Source organism: Ursus maritimus, unplaced genomic scaffold (genome assembly GCF_017311325.1).
Source record: "Ursus maritimus isolate PB19 unplaced genomic scaffold, ASM1731132v1 scaffold_2, whole genome shotgun sequence".
NCBI classification, from domain to species: domain Eukaryota; kingdom Metazoa; phylum Chordata; class Mammalia; order Carnivora; family Ursidae; genus Ursus; species Ursus maritimus.
In genome coordinates, this window is record NW_024424452.1 from 20,024,293 (window position 1) to 20,044,257 (window position 19,965).

The 19,965-nt window shown below is 46.0% G+C and overlaps 1 protein-coding gene across 1 annotated transcript; it reads left to right on the forward strand.

The window, feature by feature from the left end:
* Positions 1 to 57: 57 nt before the first annotated feature.
* ZKSCAN2 (zinc finger with KRAB and SCAN domains 2) lies at positions 58 to 18,412 on the forward strand. The gene is made up of 7 exons (XM_008685212.2): positions 58 to 1,135; positions 2,147 to 2,333; positions 4,739 to 4,830; positions 5,172 to 5,298; positions 8,124 to 8,810; positions 11,065 to 11,556; positions 13,806 to 18,412. Exons 1-7 carry the CDS (start codon positions 731 to 733, stop codon positions 14,726 to 14,728), a joined length of 2,913 nt encoding a protein of 970 aa, XP_008683434.1. The 5' UTR covers positions 58 to 730; the 3' UTR covers positions 14,729 to 18,412.
* Positions 18,413 to 19,965: the final 1,553 nt, after the last annotated feature.

Genomic DNA, 19,965 nt, shown 5'->3' on the forward strand with positions numbered 1-19,965 from the left:
CGCGCGTTCGCGGGCGGCGCATGCGTGGCCGCGGCTCCCAGCGCCCCCCGCGCAGTCCGCGGGCGGAGCGGACCAGGCCGCGCGTGCCGGGCCGACAGCCGCCCCCTGCGAGGCCTCGCCGGGCCCCCGCGGTTTCTCTCTCCTCTGGGGCGGAACCGTCTCGCGGGCTTTCCTCGGCGTGCGGAGGTTTCCTGAGGACGGCCGGGACCGCCTTGGCCCCGGAAGAGCCTGGCGCTGGCCTGGGACACCGCCGGCCCCACCGGCCACCCGCAGCGGCCTGGGCTAGCCGTCTGGGCCGAGCCTCGCACCCCGAACCCCGGGCCGGGCGGGGCCTGCACATCCGGCCCCACCCACCCGAGGACTCACCTCCCCGGAGCCCAGCCCCCTCCCGGCCCGGCCGTCTGCCCCCGCCCACCCCTCCTTCAGTCCCCCTCATTTTCTCCCGGTCCCCTGGCCTTGCTCTTTCGGACATTGCACTAAAAGAGATGCACCCTGGAAAACCACATCTTGTTTGGAGAAGAGGCCGGGTTTGGGACCTTAGGGTACACATTCTCCTTTTCAAGCGCCTAGGGTAGATTTGATTAATGAGCCCGGAGTACCCTGTTCCTGCTGACTCTGCCGTTTTTCACTTCCCTACACTCCCACACTTCCAAAATCATTAAGCAGGGAGCTCTTGGAGGTATAGGAGTCTACTTTGAGCTAGACGTGAGGTTGACCCCTGGATTGGAGCATGGCTGCATCCCTGGACCCTCAGATCGACACTCCCCTGGAGGTTGAGGGATGCTTAATAATGAAGGTGGAAAAGGACCCCGAGTGGGCAGCGGAACCCACTCTGGAAGGATCGGAGAGCTCTGAGTCCGAGACCTTTCGCAAATGCTTCAGGCAATTTTGTTACGAGGATGTGACTGGACCCCATGAAGCTTTCAGTAAACTCTGGGAACTTTGCTGCCGGTGGCTGAAGCCCGAAATGCGTTCCAAGGAGCAGATCCTTGAGCTGCTGGTGATTGAACAGTTTCTCACCATTTTACCGAAGAAGATTCAGGCGTGGGCACAGAAGCAGTGTCCCGAAAGTGGAGAGGAGGCGGTGGCCCTGGTAATACATTTGGAGAAAGAGACTGGAAGACTAAGACATCAGGTGAGAGAGAATTTTCCAAATTGTTGTATTTAGAAAGAAGGGGATGGGTAAGGCTGGGGGGGGGGGGGCAAGAATGCCTTGCAGATAGGGCTTATTATGGAGGGAGAAATGGTACTAATGAGAGACCTTTAAAGTGAATCAACTTGAGGATTGGAATTTCATATTAAATAGGAAAAAGAAAACCTTGCTTGAAACAGTATTTTGCAAATAAAGTTAAACATTATGCATCGAAGTATTTGTTCAAGTCTTTGGCATAATGTTTCCCAAAAATTATATGAGAGAACAATACATTATGCTTTGCAGGGTTGGACTTTCGCAGCCTGATTCTGAAGAGGGCTATTTTTGCAAAGAAAGAAAGCACAAACTTAATCAGTTATCCCAGGACCCTCTCTAGTCCTTTAAAAATATTCCAAAGTGTGTCTTCTGAAGTGCCCTTGATGCCATCATCCTTGTCACTCTTCTCTAGTTTAACCACCGGATCTTGGTTTGTCAGTGGCAGTTCATGGTATTCTAGTTGTTTTCAACAGCCCTTTCATTAACCTCATGAAATCCTGCAAGATTTGCAAGATCTGCAGTTTCACCTTGCATGGGATTTGCGTTCATATAAAGACCTATCGGTAGGCTGCTGTGTTGGTCAGGGATAAACACTACATGTGGAAATTAATTTTATGTTTTCAGTTGACTAGTGAATTTATTTCTCTGCTCTGTGAAACTAATAGATGTGAGGACTCAGTATCTATTTTAATAATAAGGAGGCTCTGTTTTTTTACTCCTGATACATCCCCCCCTCCCATATACTAATAAAGAGCACTCTCCTGTTCCCTTATCCCTAGACTTCTGGAAAGTACTATTCACCCAGTGCCCTTGGAGACTCCATTGGGAATGGAGTGAAATTTTCATTCCTTCTCACATCTTCTATCCTTCTTTGATATCTTTCTGGGGGCGAATTTGGCCCTCATCGGGCCCTGTTTTCCTCCCTCTTTCCATTATGGCATTGGCTTTATTTCCCAGGTTAGCAGTCCTGTGCACTCAGAGAAGCAGGTCCCACTGGGAGCAGCATGGGAAGTAACAGACTTTCAGCCAGAGCAGGTAGAGACTCAACCCAGAGTGGTGCCTCTGGAGGAAACTGGAAGCCTCCACTCAGGACACGAGGAGCAGCTGAACCGAAAGAGAGAGCATCGGCCCTTACCCAAGAATGGTAAGAAGAACTCAGAGCATTCCCAGTGCAGAGACCGTAGCAGATGTATTTTGTAACCATAACACCATGACTTGATTGGAGTAGGATCCCCTCAATACATATTTGAAAATAAATAGACTATTTGGGGAGCAATGGTTCATTCGATTCAAGAGTTGGGAATATGTGCAGCATAAGTAAAAGGCATCTTAAAGATGGACTCTGGGAAAACTTACTTGCCCAGACTGGCCTTGAGGTCCTGCTGTGAAATTTAAGAGTCTCCCATTCCGTAACCAGCTTGTGTTTTTCAGTCCTGTCATGTGTATATGTGTCTGTGTCTTAGCTGAGTATAAACAATTTTAAAAACTGTTTGGAAAGGGAAACAAGATATTTATTTTTTTAAAGATCTTATTTATTTACTTGAGAGAGAGAGAGAAAGCACAGAGGGAGAAGGGGAGGGAGAGGGAGAAGCAGGCTTGCCGCTGAGTAGGGAGCCCAATGCTGGGCTCCATCCCAGGACCCCCAGGATCATGACCTGAGCCAAAGGCAGACGCCCAACTGACTGAGCCACCCAGGCACCCCAAGATATTTACTTTAAAAAATTGAGTCACAGGTGAGGCATCACAGAAGTCGCATTTGAGAGGAGTAAACAATAAGATTTCATAGAGGAGGGAGCACAGGCTTCCTAGCTACCCTGGACATTAATAAGTTGTGTAGGAGGAAATCGAACATCCTGTCTTTCCCCATCCACTGTGATCTCTACATCCCCCCAGTCTGGTGTCAGGCTGAGAGAGAGGGATGGGAAGATCACTGAACCTACAGCGGAAGGCTTGGGTTTTATCCTCCTGTCTCTGTACCTCTGTCTGTCCTTGGGCAGGTAATATGGAAAGGAGCATTAATGTACAGAGGTTAAATGATTAGGCCTTAGAAGCAGACAACGTGGACACAAAACCTAGCTCTGCCATCCTTTATCTGTGTGGCCTTGGTCAGGTTACTTCTCAAACTTTCCGTTCTGTCATTTGTAAAAGGAAAAATAATAAGGTTGTTAGTGTTTGTTAAAGAAGGCAGAGTAAAGGGACCGGTACGTATGGTGGTCAATAAGTGTTAGTCCCTTTCTTCCATAATGGCACAATCATTTTTAAACTTCAAATCTGAGACAGATTTTACACAACCCCTCACCAAGTGGCAAGATTCAATACTGTGTACCCAACCTCCTTATCTTTCCTGAAATTCATATTGTGATAGAATTCATTGCAAATATTAATGTTTTCTGGATTTCAAAATTTACACAGATTACATGCTCTCAGTTACTTTGTCTGATAAGGTTAGTGCAATAAATGTATGGTGTTTCTGGATTTTGCCATCCAGGGTGACAAGGAATTCACAGCGTGGAAAGTGTGTTCTGTTGAGGTGCTTACTGGGACAGCACCACTGTGGCGTGCCACTTTCCCTGCTCGGGGGGCATACTGCCTCCGTAACAGCTCGCTGAGAAACAGACAGTGAACAGTATCTGCGCTTTTCTCCATTTTTTGTAAATGTGAAAATCCTTTTTTGGATTTCTTTTCGTTAGCAAAAATGGGTAGTAATGTGTGCCTTTTGTAAAAATAAAGTGGCAGAACAGGAACTTTCGAAAAGCAGGGGATAATTGTAGTATGTTTCCACGGAAGTTACTCAGTTTGCTTCTTTAGGAAGTAGTGGAGCAAGCTCTTGAGTTCTTGATCACAGTAATATTCATTCTGGAAGTTTTCCCTACATAGCAAGTTCCAGAGTAGAAGTTAGACCACAGACTATGCTATATGTATGAGTGTATATCTTCCTCCTACCTTTTGAGGGAGTGTACTGTGTATTTGCCTGTCGTGTCCAGGACTATGTATCTATGTGTGCTAACTTTAGCATATTAAAGTGTGGATTAACTCAAACTAGGGATTGCAAACTGAACTCACATGCCAAGTCAGACTTGTTGTGTTTTACCTACAAAGGGTTTTTGGTTTGGGGCTTTTATTCATTTGTTCGGTTTTAGTTCTCAAGGTCTAAGATTTTTGAGATTTTATACAAAAGTCCAGATTTCTGGCTTCTCCTGAAAATATGAGAAGCTCTAACGATAGCAGGCCCATTGTCTCACAATGAAGCATTAAGTGGAAGTGGGCATTGGCTATATTCCCTTTCAGTGGTGTCTGTGCTCTCCAGTTCCCTCATTCCTTACCTGGCCCCCTTCATAATGCACTTTGCCTGCTAACTCCCTGAAAGCATTCGCATTTGTAAGCCCTGCTTCAGGGTACCATGGTTTCGGGCACTGTTCTGAACTCATTGATGAAATGATCGATTTATATTTGCTGGAGTTTTTTTATGCATGCTCATTTCTTAAAAGGAGAAGCTGCATGAATTAAAGGGCCAGAGCCCAGTACCCTGATTGTTTCTTTCTCTTACAGCTCGGCCTTCTCCCTGGGTTCCTGCCCCTGCTAATGAATGGAATAACATGCATCAGGAAGTAGCAACCACACGATTACCTATTGTGTCTCAGGTACATTGTAAATTTTCTCTCTGCCTCCCTAGGGTATCCAGTCCCAAGTATTCCTTTGCCTTCACTGTCCTCAAACTTTTATACTCCCTCCAAGAGACTGTTCCCCTCTGACTCCTTTTGCAGAGAAGACTGGACCAGCCTTCTGATTAATGAGACTCCTTGCTGGAACATCTCTCTTATGATTCTTTATAATATCTTCTGCTTCGTTTGGCACATCATACACACTTGGTTCCCTGATTTTAATTCTTCTTTGGGGCCCTTCTGTGTTTCCTCCATGATCATTCATCCTTTGAAGACCCGTGTGGTTATCTTGGTAGTCATTGCTGTTAGTGTTGTTACAGGGACCAGTGAAAGATGTCCACATGGCGAGAGGTTTTTCCTACAAAAAGAGCGTACATCAGATTCCCGCTCACAGAGACCTGTACCGGGATTTTAGGAAAGAGAGTGTTGGGAACATGGTCTCCCTGGGTAAGGATTCTTTCCCTTTTCACATAAAAGATTTGGGGATTTTTGATACCTTTATTTCTACTGATGATACAATAGTTAAAAGTGTCAACACCTAAAGGACCTTGGTGGGTTGTCTAGTCGTTTCTGTGGCCAGCTCACCAGACCTAGTAATCACTTGTCCATGCGCTCTTCCTCACTCCTTCCTCTCTTCCAGTTTAAAATATATAAGTGTTCTTCTAACTTAGGGATGAAAACATTGGTGAGTGTTACATACGACTGTCACGTTCATACTACTTAAATATAAGCTTACGTGTACCCGTTAGACTAAAAATCACAAGGTCTTTGATGATATGCTCTTATTTAACTGCAGTAACCCAACACTTTGCACACAGCAGGACCCGTGGGTGGGTGGCCAGCAAGTAATTGTTGGATGGATGGAAATGTTACAGATAGAAGGAAAAAAGTAATTTCAATGCAATAACCTTGGTAGTGTGTTGTGAATGATTTAAATAGCACAGATTCACAGGCACACATAACCACTGAAGTATCACTTGACAAGCAAACTTCTGCAGGATTTGTCACCTGCATTAGTAGTGGGTATAAGTACAGTTCATTCATACATAAGCTAAAAGTCGAAGACTGCTTATTAATAAGATTACAGGCCTAAAATGTATACTAACCCACACTAGAGAGGCTATAGACATGTGCTAATAGGGTAGCCACTAGCCACACAGGGCGATTTAAATTTATACAATTAATTAAAATTAAATAAAGTTAAAAATTCAGTTCCTCAGTGGCCGTAGCCAACTTCAGGATATTTGATAGCTGTATTGGACAGCACGATTATAGAACATTGCTGTCATCCCAGAAAGTTCTGTTGGACAACACTACGTGTAGATACTGAAGCACAGAGATTATGAAATGGGCTATGCCAAACTCAGTGAGAACCAACGATTATTTATAATTAGAAAGCAATTAAAGCACCTGAAAACCGTGACCAACGTAGGGTGGCACCGATGACACAGTGGTAGCAAGGCGGTCGTCCCAGAGCAGCGGGCGTCCTGGGTTGCACATGCAGGCACTTCCTAGCACGACCTCAGCTCACACGGCATCTGGACCTAGGAGCGTGCTGCATGAGAGTCCTGAGTCAGGTGTGCCACTAGTGGGATGGGGAGCATCCTGGGAGAATTCACATTTAGCCCAGCACCTTCCCATGTACAGTCGACCCTTGAACAAGACGGTTTGAACTGCGTAGGTCCACTTCTACATGGATTTTCTTCAGTAAATACGTACAGAACTGTGAATATATTTTCTCTTTCTAACGATTTTCTTAATAACATTTTCTTTTCTCTAACTTACTTTATTATGGGAATACATACATAATATATATAATATACAGAATACATGTTAATCGATTATTTATGTTGTCAGTAAGGCTTCCAGTCAACAGTAGGCTATTAGTAGTTAAGTTTTGGGGGAGTCAAAAGGTATACATGGATTTTTGACTGTGCGGAGTTGGTTCCCCTAACCCCCACTTTGTTCAAGGGTCAACTGTGATGACATGTAAAAAGACCCAGGCCCAGAGACACCTGTCCTTTATCATAGTGTGTGTGTGTGCGTGTGTGTGTGTGTGTGTGTGTGTGTAAACTAATGGCTTATGGGCTGAATCTAGCCTATACACGTATTTTGGCCTCGCACAGCATTTTAAGTGACTATCAGTTTGTAAATCTGGATATTCTGTATCTCTTGAAAGATCAAACGTCAGACACCACGGGCCCACCTTCTCACATGGCAGCGACTGGCCAGAGCTGAATCCAGGAGCTCATGCTGAGCTGCTACATTTCTCACTCACTCGCACTTCCCGCCTGGCCCTTATAGATATTCCAGCTTTCATTAACCCTACACTCACCTCTGTCCTGTAAAGATAAAGAGCAAATCTCCATCCTCAAGGTTCTTTCAGAAAGGAATTGATGTAATGCTCCTTTTCTCGACAATTCTGTGAAGTTTGTGTGTGTGTTATCTAGAGAAGAAAACCAAATTTTATTACATACCTTTTGAGCTTGGATACTTTACAGATGACCATTTATTTACTATTCCCAGCCTTTCTGTGAATAGAGGGCAGCATTCCCTAGGCAACCAAAGCTCAGAGATTAAGAAACTTCCCCCTGGTCTGAAAGTAAAGCAGGGTTTCGTGGGGTCAGGGTTCACATTTAAGACATGTTGATCTCCACAGCGCTGTGAGGCAACACACTATCTGTGTGCTTCCCTGTCCTTCCATCTCTTTCCTATTAACCTTGCCACATGTATCCCCAAATTCTTGGTGTATCTCTCCTGGCCGCAGTGTGCGTGTGTGCGCGCACGTGCACGTGCATGCATGCACATGTGTTGGGGTGGGGGTGGGAGTATGTGGGGAGCAAATACAAGCACTCTTGGTTCTATAAGTAACAAATACTGGTTATAGCAGATGCCGAACCCAACACAATGTTAGACACTGAGAGGGAATCAAAGGTAATAGAATGTATGTTTCTTACCCGTAAATGTCTTCCATTAAGAACTAGCTAGAGAAAGAAGTGATATATATGTGAGAAGTAATGTGATAATGTAGTTAGTAGATAATTGTGCCAAAGGAGAAAGGTGTAAGGACAACTGTAACTATACCATAGGTAGTAAAAATGACCATGCTGTGCTCCATCATGGTTGAGGGAGGCTCTACAAGAGAGGGGATTGGACAAGACCTTTCAAGGGTCGGTGTGAACAAGTGTCCAGGAGGGCACGCCACAGCAGCGGATGAGGGCACGCAGCTCTGACCTCTGGGTTTAGCATGAAATGTGTTTCTCTGCCTGTAGGAAGTACCGTGTCTGTGTCTAACAAGATTGCCCGGTTGGAGCAAAGAAAGGAGCCATGGACCCTGGGTCTACACTCTTCTAACAAAAGGAATATTATTCTACGGAGCAACCACATCAAGGAGAAGCCGGTTCATGCTGCTCAGATCCCTGCACGCAGTGCTGGGAGAATGTGGGGTGAGCAGCAGCACTGGGGTTTAGAAGATGAGAAGATTGCAGGCGTGCACTGGAGCTATGAGGAAACAAAGACTTTCCTCGCCATTCTCAAGGAGTCTCGTTTTTATGAGACGCTACAGGCTTGTCCTCGAAACAGCCAGGTGTATGGGGCTGTGGCCGAGTGGCTGCGTGAGTGTGGCTTCCTCCGAACGCCAGAACAGTGTCGGACCAAGTTTAAAAGCCTCCAGAAGAGCTATCGGAAGGTGAGAAATGGCCACGTGCTGGAACCCTGTGCCTTCTTTGAGGACATGGACGCTCTGTTGAACCCTGCAGCCCATGCTTCATCGGCCGATAAGCCAAAGGAGATTCTCTCTCTCCCCAGACTAAAGAGAGTTAATATCAGTGCTAAAGAACAGATCAGTTTGGTGGAGGAGGAAGATGCTGCAGAAGAATCTGATGGTGATGAAATGGGCATTGAATTTGTCCGGAAGTCTGAGATTCGTGGTGCCCCTGTCTTGTTTCAGAACCTGAGTGGTAAGAATTGTGCTCTTCCTTCGGGTATGAAAATGGATGATATGGGCTTGTGGTAAAAGGAGTAAGTAGACCAGAGGCGGCCAAACCTGGGGAGTGCTGTTGTGAGTGCCTTGCCACTAATCACTGAACATACTCTCGGGTATTTGCTGCCGCCCCAGTATAGTCTGAGTAATGGCCGTGAAGGTTCTTTCTTGGGCTAGAGAACAGCATGGATCTGAGTATTTGGAGCCTGTGGAAGGAAAATAAATAGAGTCAAAGGACTCTGGAGAGCCCACATCTCAGGGCTGGTATAAAGCACCCAGTTGTGTTGGATTATAATAAAGGCAAAGATACATTGTTATACTATCTAAGATAACCAGTAAAAGAATATATGACTAATGAAAGTAAAAAATTGTAATTGTAGAAGAAGACAAGAAAGGAGAGAAAAGGGAACATAAAGTTGATGAGTCCATCCAATGGAAAACACAGTAAGATGGTAGACATACATCCAAATATGTCATTAGTTACAAACTTAAAAGACTAAGATTATCAGTCATTAAAAAATGAAATATTGCCTACAAGAGATACATGTGAAGTATAAGACACAGAGACCTTGAAATTAAAAGACAGAAAAAGATATACCATATATGACATAAACGAAAGCTTGTGTTGAACCTGGGGATGTGCAGGACTCACCTGGCAGTTAACCACTGGGTGACAGTAGACACATCCTGTAAGTACTTCGAGCTCCAGTTTTCTCATCAGTAAACTATGACCGAGGATTCCAGGATGGTTAGGGTTAAATGAGGTAGCAGATAAAAATCAAGGAAGGCATTCTGCAGATGTTAAACACGGATATCTCGGTTCTTCGTGATATGCATGAAAAAAAAGGATAGGCAGAGGCAAAATGAGAGACAGACTTTATTCTAGTGAAATGCAATGAGACATTGCCAGGTGTCACTATTGTTAGGAAAGTTTCTCCACTCCACCTTACGAAAAGATGGTAAGTTTCAGGGGCGCCTGGGTGGCTCAGTCTGTTAAGCATCTGCCTTCGGCTCAGGTCATGATCTCAGTATTCTGGGATGGAGCCCCACGTCAGGCTCCCTGCTCAGCAGGGAATCTCCTTCTCCCTCTCCCTCTGCCCCCCATTCATGCTTGCTCCCTCTCTCTCTCAAATAAAATCTTAAAAAAAAAAAAAAGATGGTAAGTTCTTGGAGTGGAAAAATAAATCAGGCTCTGGAGAGCTGGGGGTGCACTCATGACTATATCCGTTCAAAAGAGACAGCTCTGGAAAACATGGGGAAGATGCACCATGCATGTGCAGGTGCTCCCCAGTCTGGAAGTCCATAGACAGGAGGGCGGTCCCAAGTGCGAGGAGAGCACCCGGTGAGGCTGAGGGTAAAAATGACTTCTTCCTACTTAGAAAACACACAAAAAACCGTAGTTGAACAAACTATACTCAGACATGTCCTGAAAAGTTTGATTCTGCCATAGAAGCAGAACATCTCATCTTGCAAGTCATTTCATCTCTCACAGTAGGGGACTCAGTGACATCAAAAATGACTCTGGACATTGTTCTACTCTTTAAGGAAGACTGGTTAAAAAAGTGTCCTCGTCTGTTAGTTTTAACCATTCTGAAAAGACTGCAGTATCCTTAGTTAATCGCCAAGGCCGTGGCAGATCTGAGGGACTACATTCTTACTCTACCAAATAAACTTTGAGATCAGTTTAACAATTTCAATTTAAAAACCTATTGGTTGGGGGGAAGGGGTAACCGGGTGATGGGCATTAAGGAGGGCGTGTGTGGTGATGACCACGGGGTGTTATACACAACTAATGAATCGTTGAACACTACATCAAAACCTAATGGTGTATTAGTGTATGGTGTAATAATGGTGTATGTTGGCTAAGTGAACATAATAAAAATTTTTTTAATTTAAAAAATTTTTTTAAATTTAAAAATTTAAAAAATTTAAAAAATTTAAAAATTTAAATCCTGTTGAGATGTTGACCTTATAGATTCATTTAAGAGTTGATGTCTGTACAATTTGAGTCTTCCTATCCAGAAACATAGTGTCTCTCCATTTTTTTCTAGTTCATGTATGTGCTTCAGTAAATTACAGATTGTTTTGTATAGACCCTCTCATTTTTTGCATATCTTCTCCCCTGGCATGGTTCCTGTTGCCACCATGAATGGGATCGGTTTTCTTTTACCCCTTATGTTTCGAGGCTGCAGACTTTCCTTCCGTCTTTGAACTTTTTCCTTCCGTGGCAGGTGTGCACTGGGGGTACGAGGAAACCAAGACTTTTCTTGATATCCTCCATGAGACTCGGTTTTACGAAGCTCTCCAAGCCTGTCACCGGAAGAGCAAGCTGTATGGGGCCGTGGCGGAGCAGCTGCGGGAGTGTGGCTTCCTCCGGACGCCCGAACAGTGCCGGACCAAGTTCAAAAGCCTCCAGAAGAGCTACCGGAAGGTGAAAAACGGTCACGTGCTGGAGTCCTGTGCGTTCTACAAGGAGATGGACGCCCTGATAAACTCTCGGGCCTCTGCTCCTTCCACCAACACTCCAGAAGAAGTCCCGTCACCCTCAGGGCAAGAAGGAGAGGATATTGAGATTGAACCCCAGCAACCAACAGGCTGGGAACCTGAGGAGGCCTCACAGGAGGCGATGGTAGAAGATTCCAGCAGCGAGAGAATGAGTGAGGAGGAAATTGTACCAGAGTTGGAATTCCAGGGGCCTCCTGATATGCTGGAGAGCCCAAGCGGTAAGGACCATCCAGGGGGGAGTGTGATTTACTGAAGAATCTGTAACCTGGACATATGGCTCATGAGTATGTATTCATTAAACAGGTGTTTGAGGGTCCTGTGCTGTGTGAGGAACGGGGGATCTAGCAATGAACAAAACAAAGTCTCTTTCTCCTGGTGCTTCTAGTCAGGGAAGGCGCTGGAGTTCTAGTGATTCAGTCTTTGGGATCTCAGCCTCGGTTTTTGTCTGTATGGGTCAATGTTTCATATCGCTGGCAAATACCATGGGGAAGAAGAACTTGCAATTATACACGAGAAAAAAGTCAGAGGAAGAAGGTGTGTCCGTAGGCTCAAAACACAAATGTCTTAGCCCTTCGTGACGTGCGTGAGGAAAAGGACAGGCAGAGGCAAAACGAGAGAGACTTGGCTCTGGTTCTCTGCCCCACCTGCACGTTTCCCATGGACTGCTGGCGCCCTTCTGGGCATCTGTCTCCGTGGCAGCCCAGACTTAAAATTTTCACAACTGAAATCACCATCTTCCTTCCCCACTTTGGCTCTTCCCTGTGTCCTCCCGCATCCAGACTTAAAACTTTAAAGACATCTTTGATGCTTTCTCTCTCATTATTTACACCCAAGCAGAGAACACTTTTTCCCCAACTGTTGTAGAACTTCCATCTGCCCCTCCTTTAGTTCCCACAGCCACTACCTGTGGTGAGAAAGGTTCAGCTTTTCTCTGTCTCTTGCCTAGACTTTAGTAAAAGTCTCCAAACCAGGCTTCCCCGTCAGTCGTGTGTTAAGGTTCCACAGTCATCCTCAGTCTGAGCTCATCGTATCTTTCAGTCCTTACCTGTTACTGCTTTCCTTCCAGCACTCTCTGCTCATTCAAAACAAATGCTAGAGAAGGGTGTACACGTGCTTTCTGCTTATGTTCATACGGGAAATCGTAGTTTGAAGGCTGAAATCATTAAGTCCAATATAACCCAAGTTTTGATTCCTGGAAACAAAGGAAACAAAGTCTTTCGGTACCATCCCTTGTGAATCTAATTTTTTAAATTGAGCTGTAGACCTGTCACTAAATTGTCAGACTCTATCTGAGCCAACCAGGAGGCTGTGACTTCCTCCGAATCCCAAGACAATGTTGGACCCAATGAGAACGCTTTAAAAGAACTGCTAAGTGAAAGATGGCATTGCTGGGGCTTTCACTTAACTTAATGGACTGATCAATGGCTGCCCTCCTCTCTCCGACCCACGCCACACAGCCACCCGACTTGGGATGGGAGCGTGTGCAAGAACAGGGATGTTGAAACTGGCAAGTAGAAACAAGGCAGCATAGCAAATGGTTAAGAACAAGGGCTTGGGGATCCAACAAACCTGGATGAAATAATACAATGTCTGGAACGTCATTCAAAATAATCTGGGTAGAGGGAGCAGAAGGTGGGTGGGAAGAGAGAAGAAACTAGATTGGCCACGAGTAGATCATCACTAAAGCAGGGTGAGTGGTCCGTGGAAATTCATTTTACCTACTGTAGTCTCTGCTTTTCTGTATGTTTGAATTTTCCATAATAAAAAATTCATACAAAACCACACAGTTAATAAGTGACCAGGATGGAATCAGAACCAGAGCTGTGAGATTCCAAAGCCTGTCTGTCCCGAAGCCCTCCGGGAAAAGCTGCATCCAGGATGCACCTTGCAGTGAGCGTGGGATGTAGATGAGAGAGTGAGGGGAGGGTAATTCCAGTTTGGGGAATGGTGAGCGTTAAGTTGAATCCAGGTCTGTATGTGAGACAGCTAGAAAAAAACAGTGCCAAGAACATTTGGGGAGAAGAAAGCAAGAGCCTTGGGTAGGATATGATCAGCTATTGATGAACTTGGAAGTCCATTGAGGAATTGGGACCTGATCACTAGAATGTGCTCTGAACACCAGTGCGGTGTGTTTTGGCAGAGATGTGAAATTTTGAAAGCAGGATGAGTGGGAGTAGAACTTCAGGGAGAAAGCTAAGATGGTCCCCTGTTACTCAGGATCTGGATGGGGAATAACAGCTTGAATTTCAGTACCATTTAGAAAACATTTCTGAAGGCCTTTGTACTAGGTGTTACTGGCTGTTCGTGGAGATGAATGAAAATAAGGCATAATGAATCAGAGAAGGGTAACAGGACCGAGAGGCCAGAGACGTATACAGGCATCCTAACACACAAAGCCTTGTAGGCTAGGTGGTTTATGTTAATACAGGACTGTTCTGGAATTTTTATCATCTTTTTTTTTTTTCAGATTTTGAAATCGGAGGTAGTATCAAGGAGGATACAACACAGGTAATCTATAAGGACATGGAGCAGCATAGGGCATTAATAGAGAAGTCTAAAAGGGTCGTTTCCCAGAACGCTGATCCAGGTAAATACCGTAAAAGAGAATGCATCTCAGGGAGACAATGGGAAAACCTTCAAGGCATCAGACAGGGAAAACTGACATCTCAGCCGAGAGATTTAGGGAAAGCTGTAGTGCATCCAAGGCCTTTCATGGGGAAGAGACCCTACCGGCTGCTCAAATACGGAGAAAGCTTTGGAAGGAATGCTCGTCTTATGTGCCGGATGACCCACCAAAAGGAAAATCCTTATAAATGCAGTGTCTGTGGAAAGTGCTTTGGTAGAAGCAGGAGCCTAATCAGACATCAAAGAATCCACACCGGAGAAAAACCTTTTAAATGTCTTGACTGTGGGAAAAGCTTTAATGACTCCTCCAACTTTGGTGCCCACCAGAGAATCCACACTGGGGAGAAACCCTACAGGTGTGGGGAGTGTGGAAAATGCTTTAGTCAGAGCTCGAGTCTTATCATACATCAGAGAACCCACACTGGAGAGAAGCCCTATCAGTGTGGGGAGTGTGGGAAGAGCTTTACCAACAGCTCCCATTTCAGCGCCCACCGCAGGGTTCACACTGGCGAGAACCCCTACAAATGTGTGGATTGTGAAAAAAGTTTCAATAACTGTACAAGATTTCGAGAGCATCGGAGGATACACACTGGAGAGAAGCCCTATGGCTGTGCCCATTGTGGCAAACGGTTCAGTAAGAGTTCTGTCCTCACCAAACATCGGGAAGTTCATTCTAGAGAAAAGCTTCTGCCACATGCACCGTCCACGTATTCCCCGGAGAACCCGCTTAAGGGAAAGACTGATGAATTCAGGAAAACTTTTTGACGTTGACCTCTTCTCCTTCTACGTATCCCATTAGCCATTTTACCCCAACCTCACCCTTGGAAGCAGTCTTTTCTTACCTGTGAAGTATAAATCCCAAGACAGGCTTGAGAATATAAATAAACTAAGAGCCCACCTCATGTTCTCACCTCCGCCTCTAACTTGACTAGTCTAGTCTGTTCCTCTCAATTTCTCCCTTAGCAAAGTGGAGAAGACCTGCTGTCTGGGTTCAGAATGACAGTCCCTTCGGTATGTCGATGCCTCTGCTGTGGCATCGACATACCGTCCAACAACATTCAAGGTCGCTCCACGGAGGTGAAAGTTTTTCAAGCAGACCCGACATGCTGAAAGTTTCCTGTTGTCCACCACGTGGGAGCCCGGATACAACTTGATCACAGATTTCTTGTTGGGATAGACCTTTCAGGAGTCGGATCAGGATGACACCACATGCATCTTGGTTTTGAAGATACAAGGGAGATTGAGATTTTACAGCTTCCTTCCGAAGTCTGATGCACTATACCGTTTTGTGTCAAGTTGATCCCCACGGCTAGGGTGGAGTCCTTGTACTGTCACTGAAACCATGTTTCCAATGCCTCGCCCTCCATAGAGATGAGACGCAACTGATCACCCACCATGCTGACCTTTTCTGGACCTGAAGACCGAAACCCCCTTGGCTGCTGTTTCTCCAGCTCCTAAGTAATCCGGTTGCTCTTACCATTTCTCGTAAGTCCCACACTTACCTCTTAGGTGTTCTGGGTGCTATCGTCGGACTCTCCTGAACTACCAGGCCCTCTGCAGATTAAACAGGATGCATGGCCATGGTGTGTCTCATGAAAATAAAGTAGAATCTTAACTCAGACACGTTCCACCCTACCACCGCTCTGGTTCTTACCTAGAACATGACTGGCATGTTGGCATATTTTATGCCTCCCAACCCCACACTGTCAGTATAATGTTATAGAATAATAGTTTTCTCAAACTTTAAGGGGGTAGGGAAGAAGTGCGGTAGAAACCGGAAACCTTCATTATTTCTAAGACCAGTTAGACTCCTTAGGCCTACTCTAGATCAGATAGCCGCCTCATTCAGACCACCACCTCCAGGGCTCATCCTTTTCTGAGGCTTCTAGTCCCTGTTCATAGGATCATCAACCTAACTGTAGAGCCTGGAGTAATTTATATAACCCTAGGGCTTACTGAGTGAAAGTGGAAAGATTTACAGAAACTTTCAATCTAGAACACTATTGTCCTTTTCCTCATTTACTTATTTGTCTGAAAAATCTGATAATCCCCTAGCACTAACCCAATGGGTATTGAAGGAAGAATCAAAATGGGGAGGGGAGAGGCAGGGAAGTAGTTAACTCATTTCTGGAAGTTACAGATGAAAGCACGGAATCTGGTCTTCCAAGGCTGGTTGCTCCAGGATGAGGCCAGTGGCATTTATACCCTTACTACATAGGTAACCTGGGGTGGCTTTGCTTTGGGGAGGGTAAGTGCTGAGTTTGGTGGAAAGACAGCCAGAGTCAGGGCTGTGCATAGGTTCTTTTGATCTGATCTCTCCTCTCCTTTGTCAGATGTTCTCTTATTTGAAGACATCTGGAGATCATATTTTTCCTTTGAGTATGTTTGAATCTTTCAAAGGCTGTTCAGCAGAGTACCGAGGAGGGGAGGCGGTGTAGAAAGAAATCCAATTCATGGTGCCAGGATCGGGTGTGGCCTGCTGGAAGGCAGGTGACTCAGGTACACATTGACACTATTTCTGATTTACATTTCTTGGAGATGTTACGACTGTTCACACCCCAGTAGGTTGATTTCCTGCGTGTGGTCTGAATTATAGACTTCTAATGGTTAAGTGCAGTGTCATGTCGTTAGTGTGCCTAGCACAGTGAGATGCGTGCGGTGCCCGTGGGCGTGTGCTTGTATTGTATAGATGTTCTGGAATTCCAGCCCTAGAGAAGATGCCCATGAGTAGAAATCACCACTTAGTAATACGTACACAGGATTGATAATTATATGGAAGCATGATTCAGGAAAGTAGATGACTTATTCCTACGTATTTATTAAGTACTGTTCCGTGTAAGGCCGTGTTCCAGGCACAGTGAGGGGATGCGAACATAGAGAAAGATGTGGTGCCCGTGCTCGAGGAACTGGCAGCACGACGAGGAGGCTTTGCAGCAAAGGTAATCAATGCCAGTTACCTTTGCGTCACTTGCAAAAGGTCAGTGACTCTGCCATGAGAAAATCACTGTCACTTGCAAAAGAGTTTATCTGAATTGCCTCAAATTGTATACCTCTGTCCCCGATGGCAGGAAAGGTGTAGGACCCATTCTGTCTCGAGTGGAACAGACCAAGTCTATGTGAGTTTCATATGTCTGGGGCCGCACAAAGGTGGAACCCGGGTTCCCCTGCCCGTGTTCCTAGTGGTAAATGGGCTGTTTGGACGTGGGTTAAGCTGCCTTCATGAACTCTGTCTCTGGGCTGAAGAAACAGAAGGTCCTGCCCACCATCTTAGACCAAGACGACTTGCATCTTGTCTTTTCTCAACTGGAGCGTGAAAGTCAAAATGAATAATGTGTCTTTTATATCACATAACATTGCCTTTATGAAGATCCGTAGGAAAAGGTTTTTTTCTGGGTCTCGGTACCAGGGAAAGCTCTGATCCTGAACAGGAAAAAAAATAACAAACGATTACAAACACTGTGATTTTTATAACTTACTGCTTTTTTGTCTTTGTTCTGGATGCTGGAAAGCTCAACGAAACATATAAGCCACCTCAGGCAACTACCTAAAACCTCTCTTTGTTGAATCCTATCTGATTTCTTTGAAAATTATCCCAGATCCTATTTTTTAACAGCAGTATGAACAACTGGACATGTTCTCTCTGACATCTTATCCAAGGCACTTTGGGAGCTGGCTTGTATTCCCTGCCTACACTTGCTTTGTTAGCCCACAAATACCTCCAGCTCCTACCGGTGATTTTATTACACGCACAACCTAACTTGTTCATAAATCTTCATTGAAGAAGGAAACTTCACACATGTGCTTAAACCTCTCAGGGTGGCCTGCCCTGGGGGAGCGAGCTTTAGACCAGAAGCCAAAAGGGACACGTTTCAGTCTTGTCGCTATCACTTACTGAGTGTTGTTGGACAAACCTCAGCCTCTCTGGGCTGTTGTTCCTTATCCGGAGAGTCACTGAACTGGATTGCCAAGACCGCTCTGGCTCTGATGTTTAGTGAGACTGCAGGGCATGGTGTAGATGAGGAAGAGGTTATAAGACCAGGTAGCCAGCCCGGCCCACCACGGCAGGCGGCATCCAGGCCACACTGAACCCACTTCATACTTTAGGAAGAGGGAGGCTGTGAGCAGCCCGGGAGCTTGCGCAGTGAGGAGACAGGACACATCACTCATGTTCACCAGCAGGCAGCCCCTGGAGCTCCTTGGTAGCCGATGGCAGGGAGCTGCAGTGAAGAAAGCCCACATGTGAGGTCTGGTGCCCAGTGACGGACGAGACTCCACTAGGAAGGAGCTGGGGAAGCCCCAAACGCAAGGCGTGTGTGAGCAGTTTGTGTGACTGTTAGCCTTGGCCTCTGAGTGCATTCCAGGTATAAATGTATGTCTCTTCATTGTTTTGTATTCACGTTCACCTAGATGTCTTCTTGAGAACTTGTATGTGAAATAAATGTTGAAAATAAATGACTCCCGTGGTTTTTGCCATAATTTGGAGGTGTTCTATTAAGGGAAAAAACTTAACCTAAGAGGTCATAAAAGCAGATCCCAGTAGTTCTGTAAAGAGAGTCTCAGTGTGATCCCAGCTCTCTGCTCTCGCCACACCTCTTGGGACCCTTCGTGAGTCCCCAGCTGTCGCGCGCAGCAGCCCTTGGAGAGCTGTCTCCACCACTGTCCCCAGTAACGGCTCTAATTCCAGGGTGGAGTTCACCCTGGGTGTACAGAGTTCGTGTGTTCTGGGTGAGCCCCCCTCCCCCACACAGCCTTTCCTGGTGGTTTGAACAAGTCTCGACAATTTCCCCAAGAGACAGCGTGGCTTTGAATTTACTGTTTTCGCTCAAAGAGTCCCAGTGGCTTCCGTTTCCCCCTCGTTCCCCTAACAGTGTCAACTCCGCAGGTCAGAGTCAAGTGGAGATTTGGCCACTTGGCGAGGATGTATTTCCAGCTACACTGGCAGGCCCCGTAGGAAGAACCGCAGGATGGGTTTAGAGAGCCTCACCTGAGGGTGGGGGAGATTGCGTGTCTCTCTCGCCCGGGCTTTACAAGCCTCCACTCTGTGCACCCGGCCGCAGCAGTGCCCAGCGTCCTGCCCAGTCCATGTCAAAGAGCCCCTGGAAACATTCTAGGTTTTCCATGAGTAAATGGCCACAGCCTTTGGGGAGGAAGCCAAGATGACGGCTCGAACACTCACGTGCGGTGTTCTATCAGCGTTGTCCCGGGTTACCTGGCCTCCGTTCTCTCACAGACATTTAGGTCTGTGAACTGACTGAGGTCTGGGAATTGGATGTGAGACTTTAAATCTCTAAGGGCAAAACAAATGTTTAAGGGCTACAAATTTTCAATTCCTATAAACCGATTACATCGATTAGACTTTAAGGGAGGAAAATGAACGCTTCTGTATTTAAGAACTAAAAGGAACGCAGCTGGGGGACGGGAAACATCATCTCTTGGATCCTCCCATCTGTTCCTCTGGAAGACGAGAAGGGTCAAAGTACCTGTTACTTTCCAGGGGCTGCTGTGCAAATTACCCCAAACGGGGTGACTTAAAACAACAGAAATTTGTTCTCTCACAGCTGCGAGGCCACAAGTTGGAAATCAGGACGTCAGCAAGACCACGCTCTCTGCAAGACTGTAGGGGAAAAACCTTCCTTGCTCCTAGCTCTTGGGGACTCCTGGTCCTGGCATGTGGCACCGTGACTCCAGTCTCTGCCCCATCCTTCCTCCGCATGCCTTCTCTGCGTTTCTCTGTGTCCTTCTCTGGCTCTTCTAAGGACTCCCATTGGATATCAGGCCCGCCCTAACCCAGCATGATCTCACCTTGATTGAGCCTTACCTTAATTACATTGCCAAGACCTTATTCCCACATACGGTCACATTCTGAGGTTCCAGGTGGACATGGAGGTTGGGGGACACTCTTCAACCCACTGTGCTGCCTCAGAGGGTCGTGTGGGGAGTAAATGAGATAGTGTGTATAAAGCATTCTGCATAGCGCCAAGCACATAACAATCCGTGTTAGC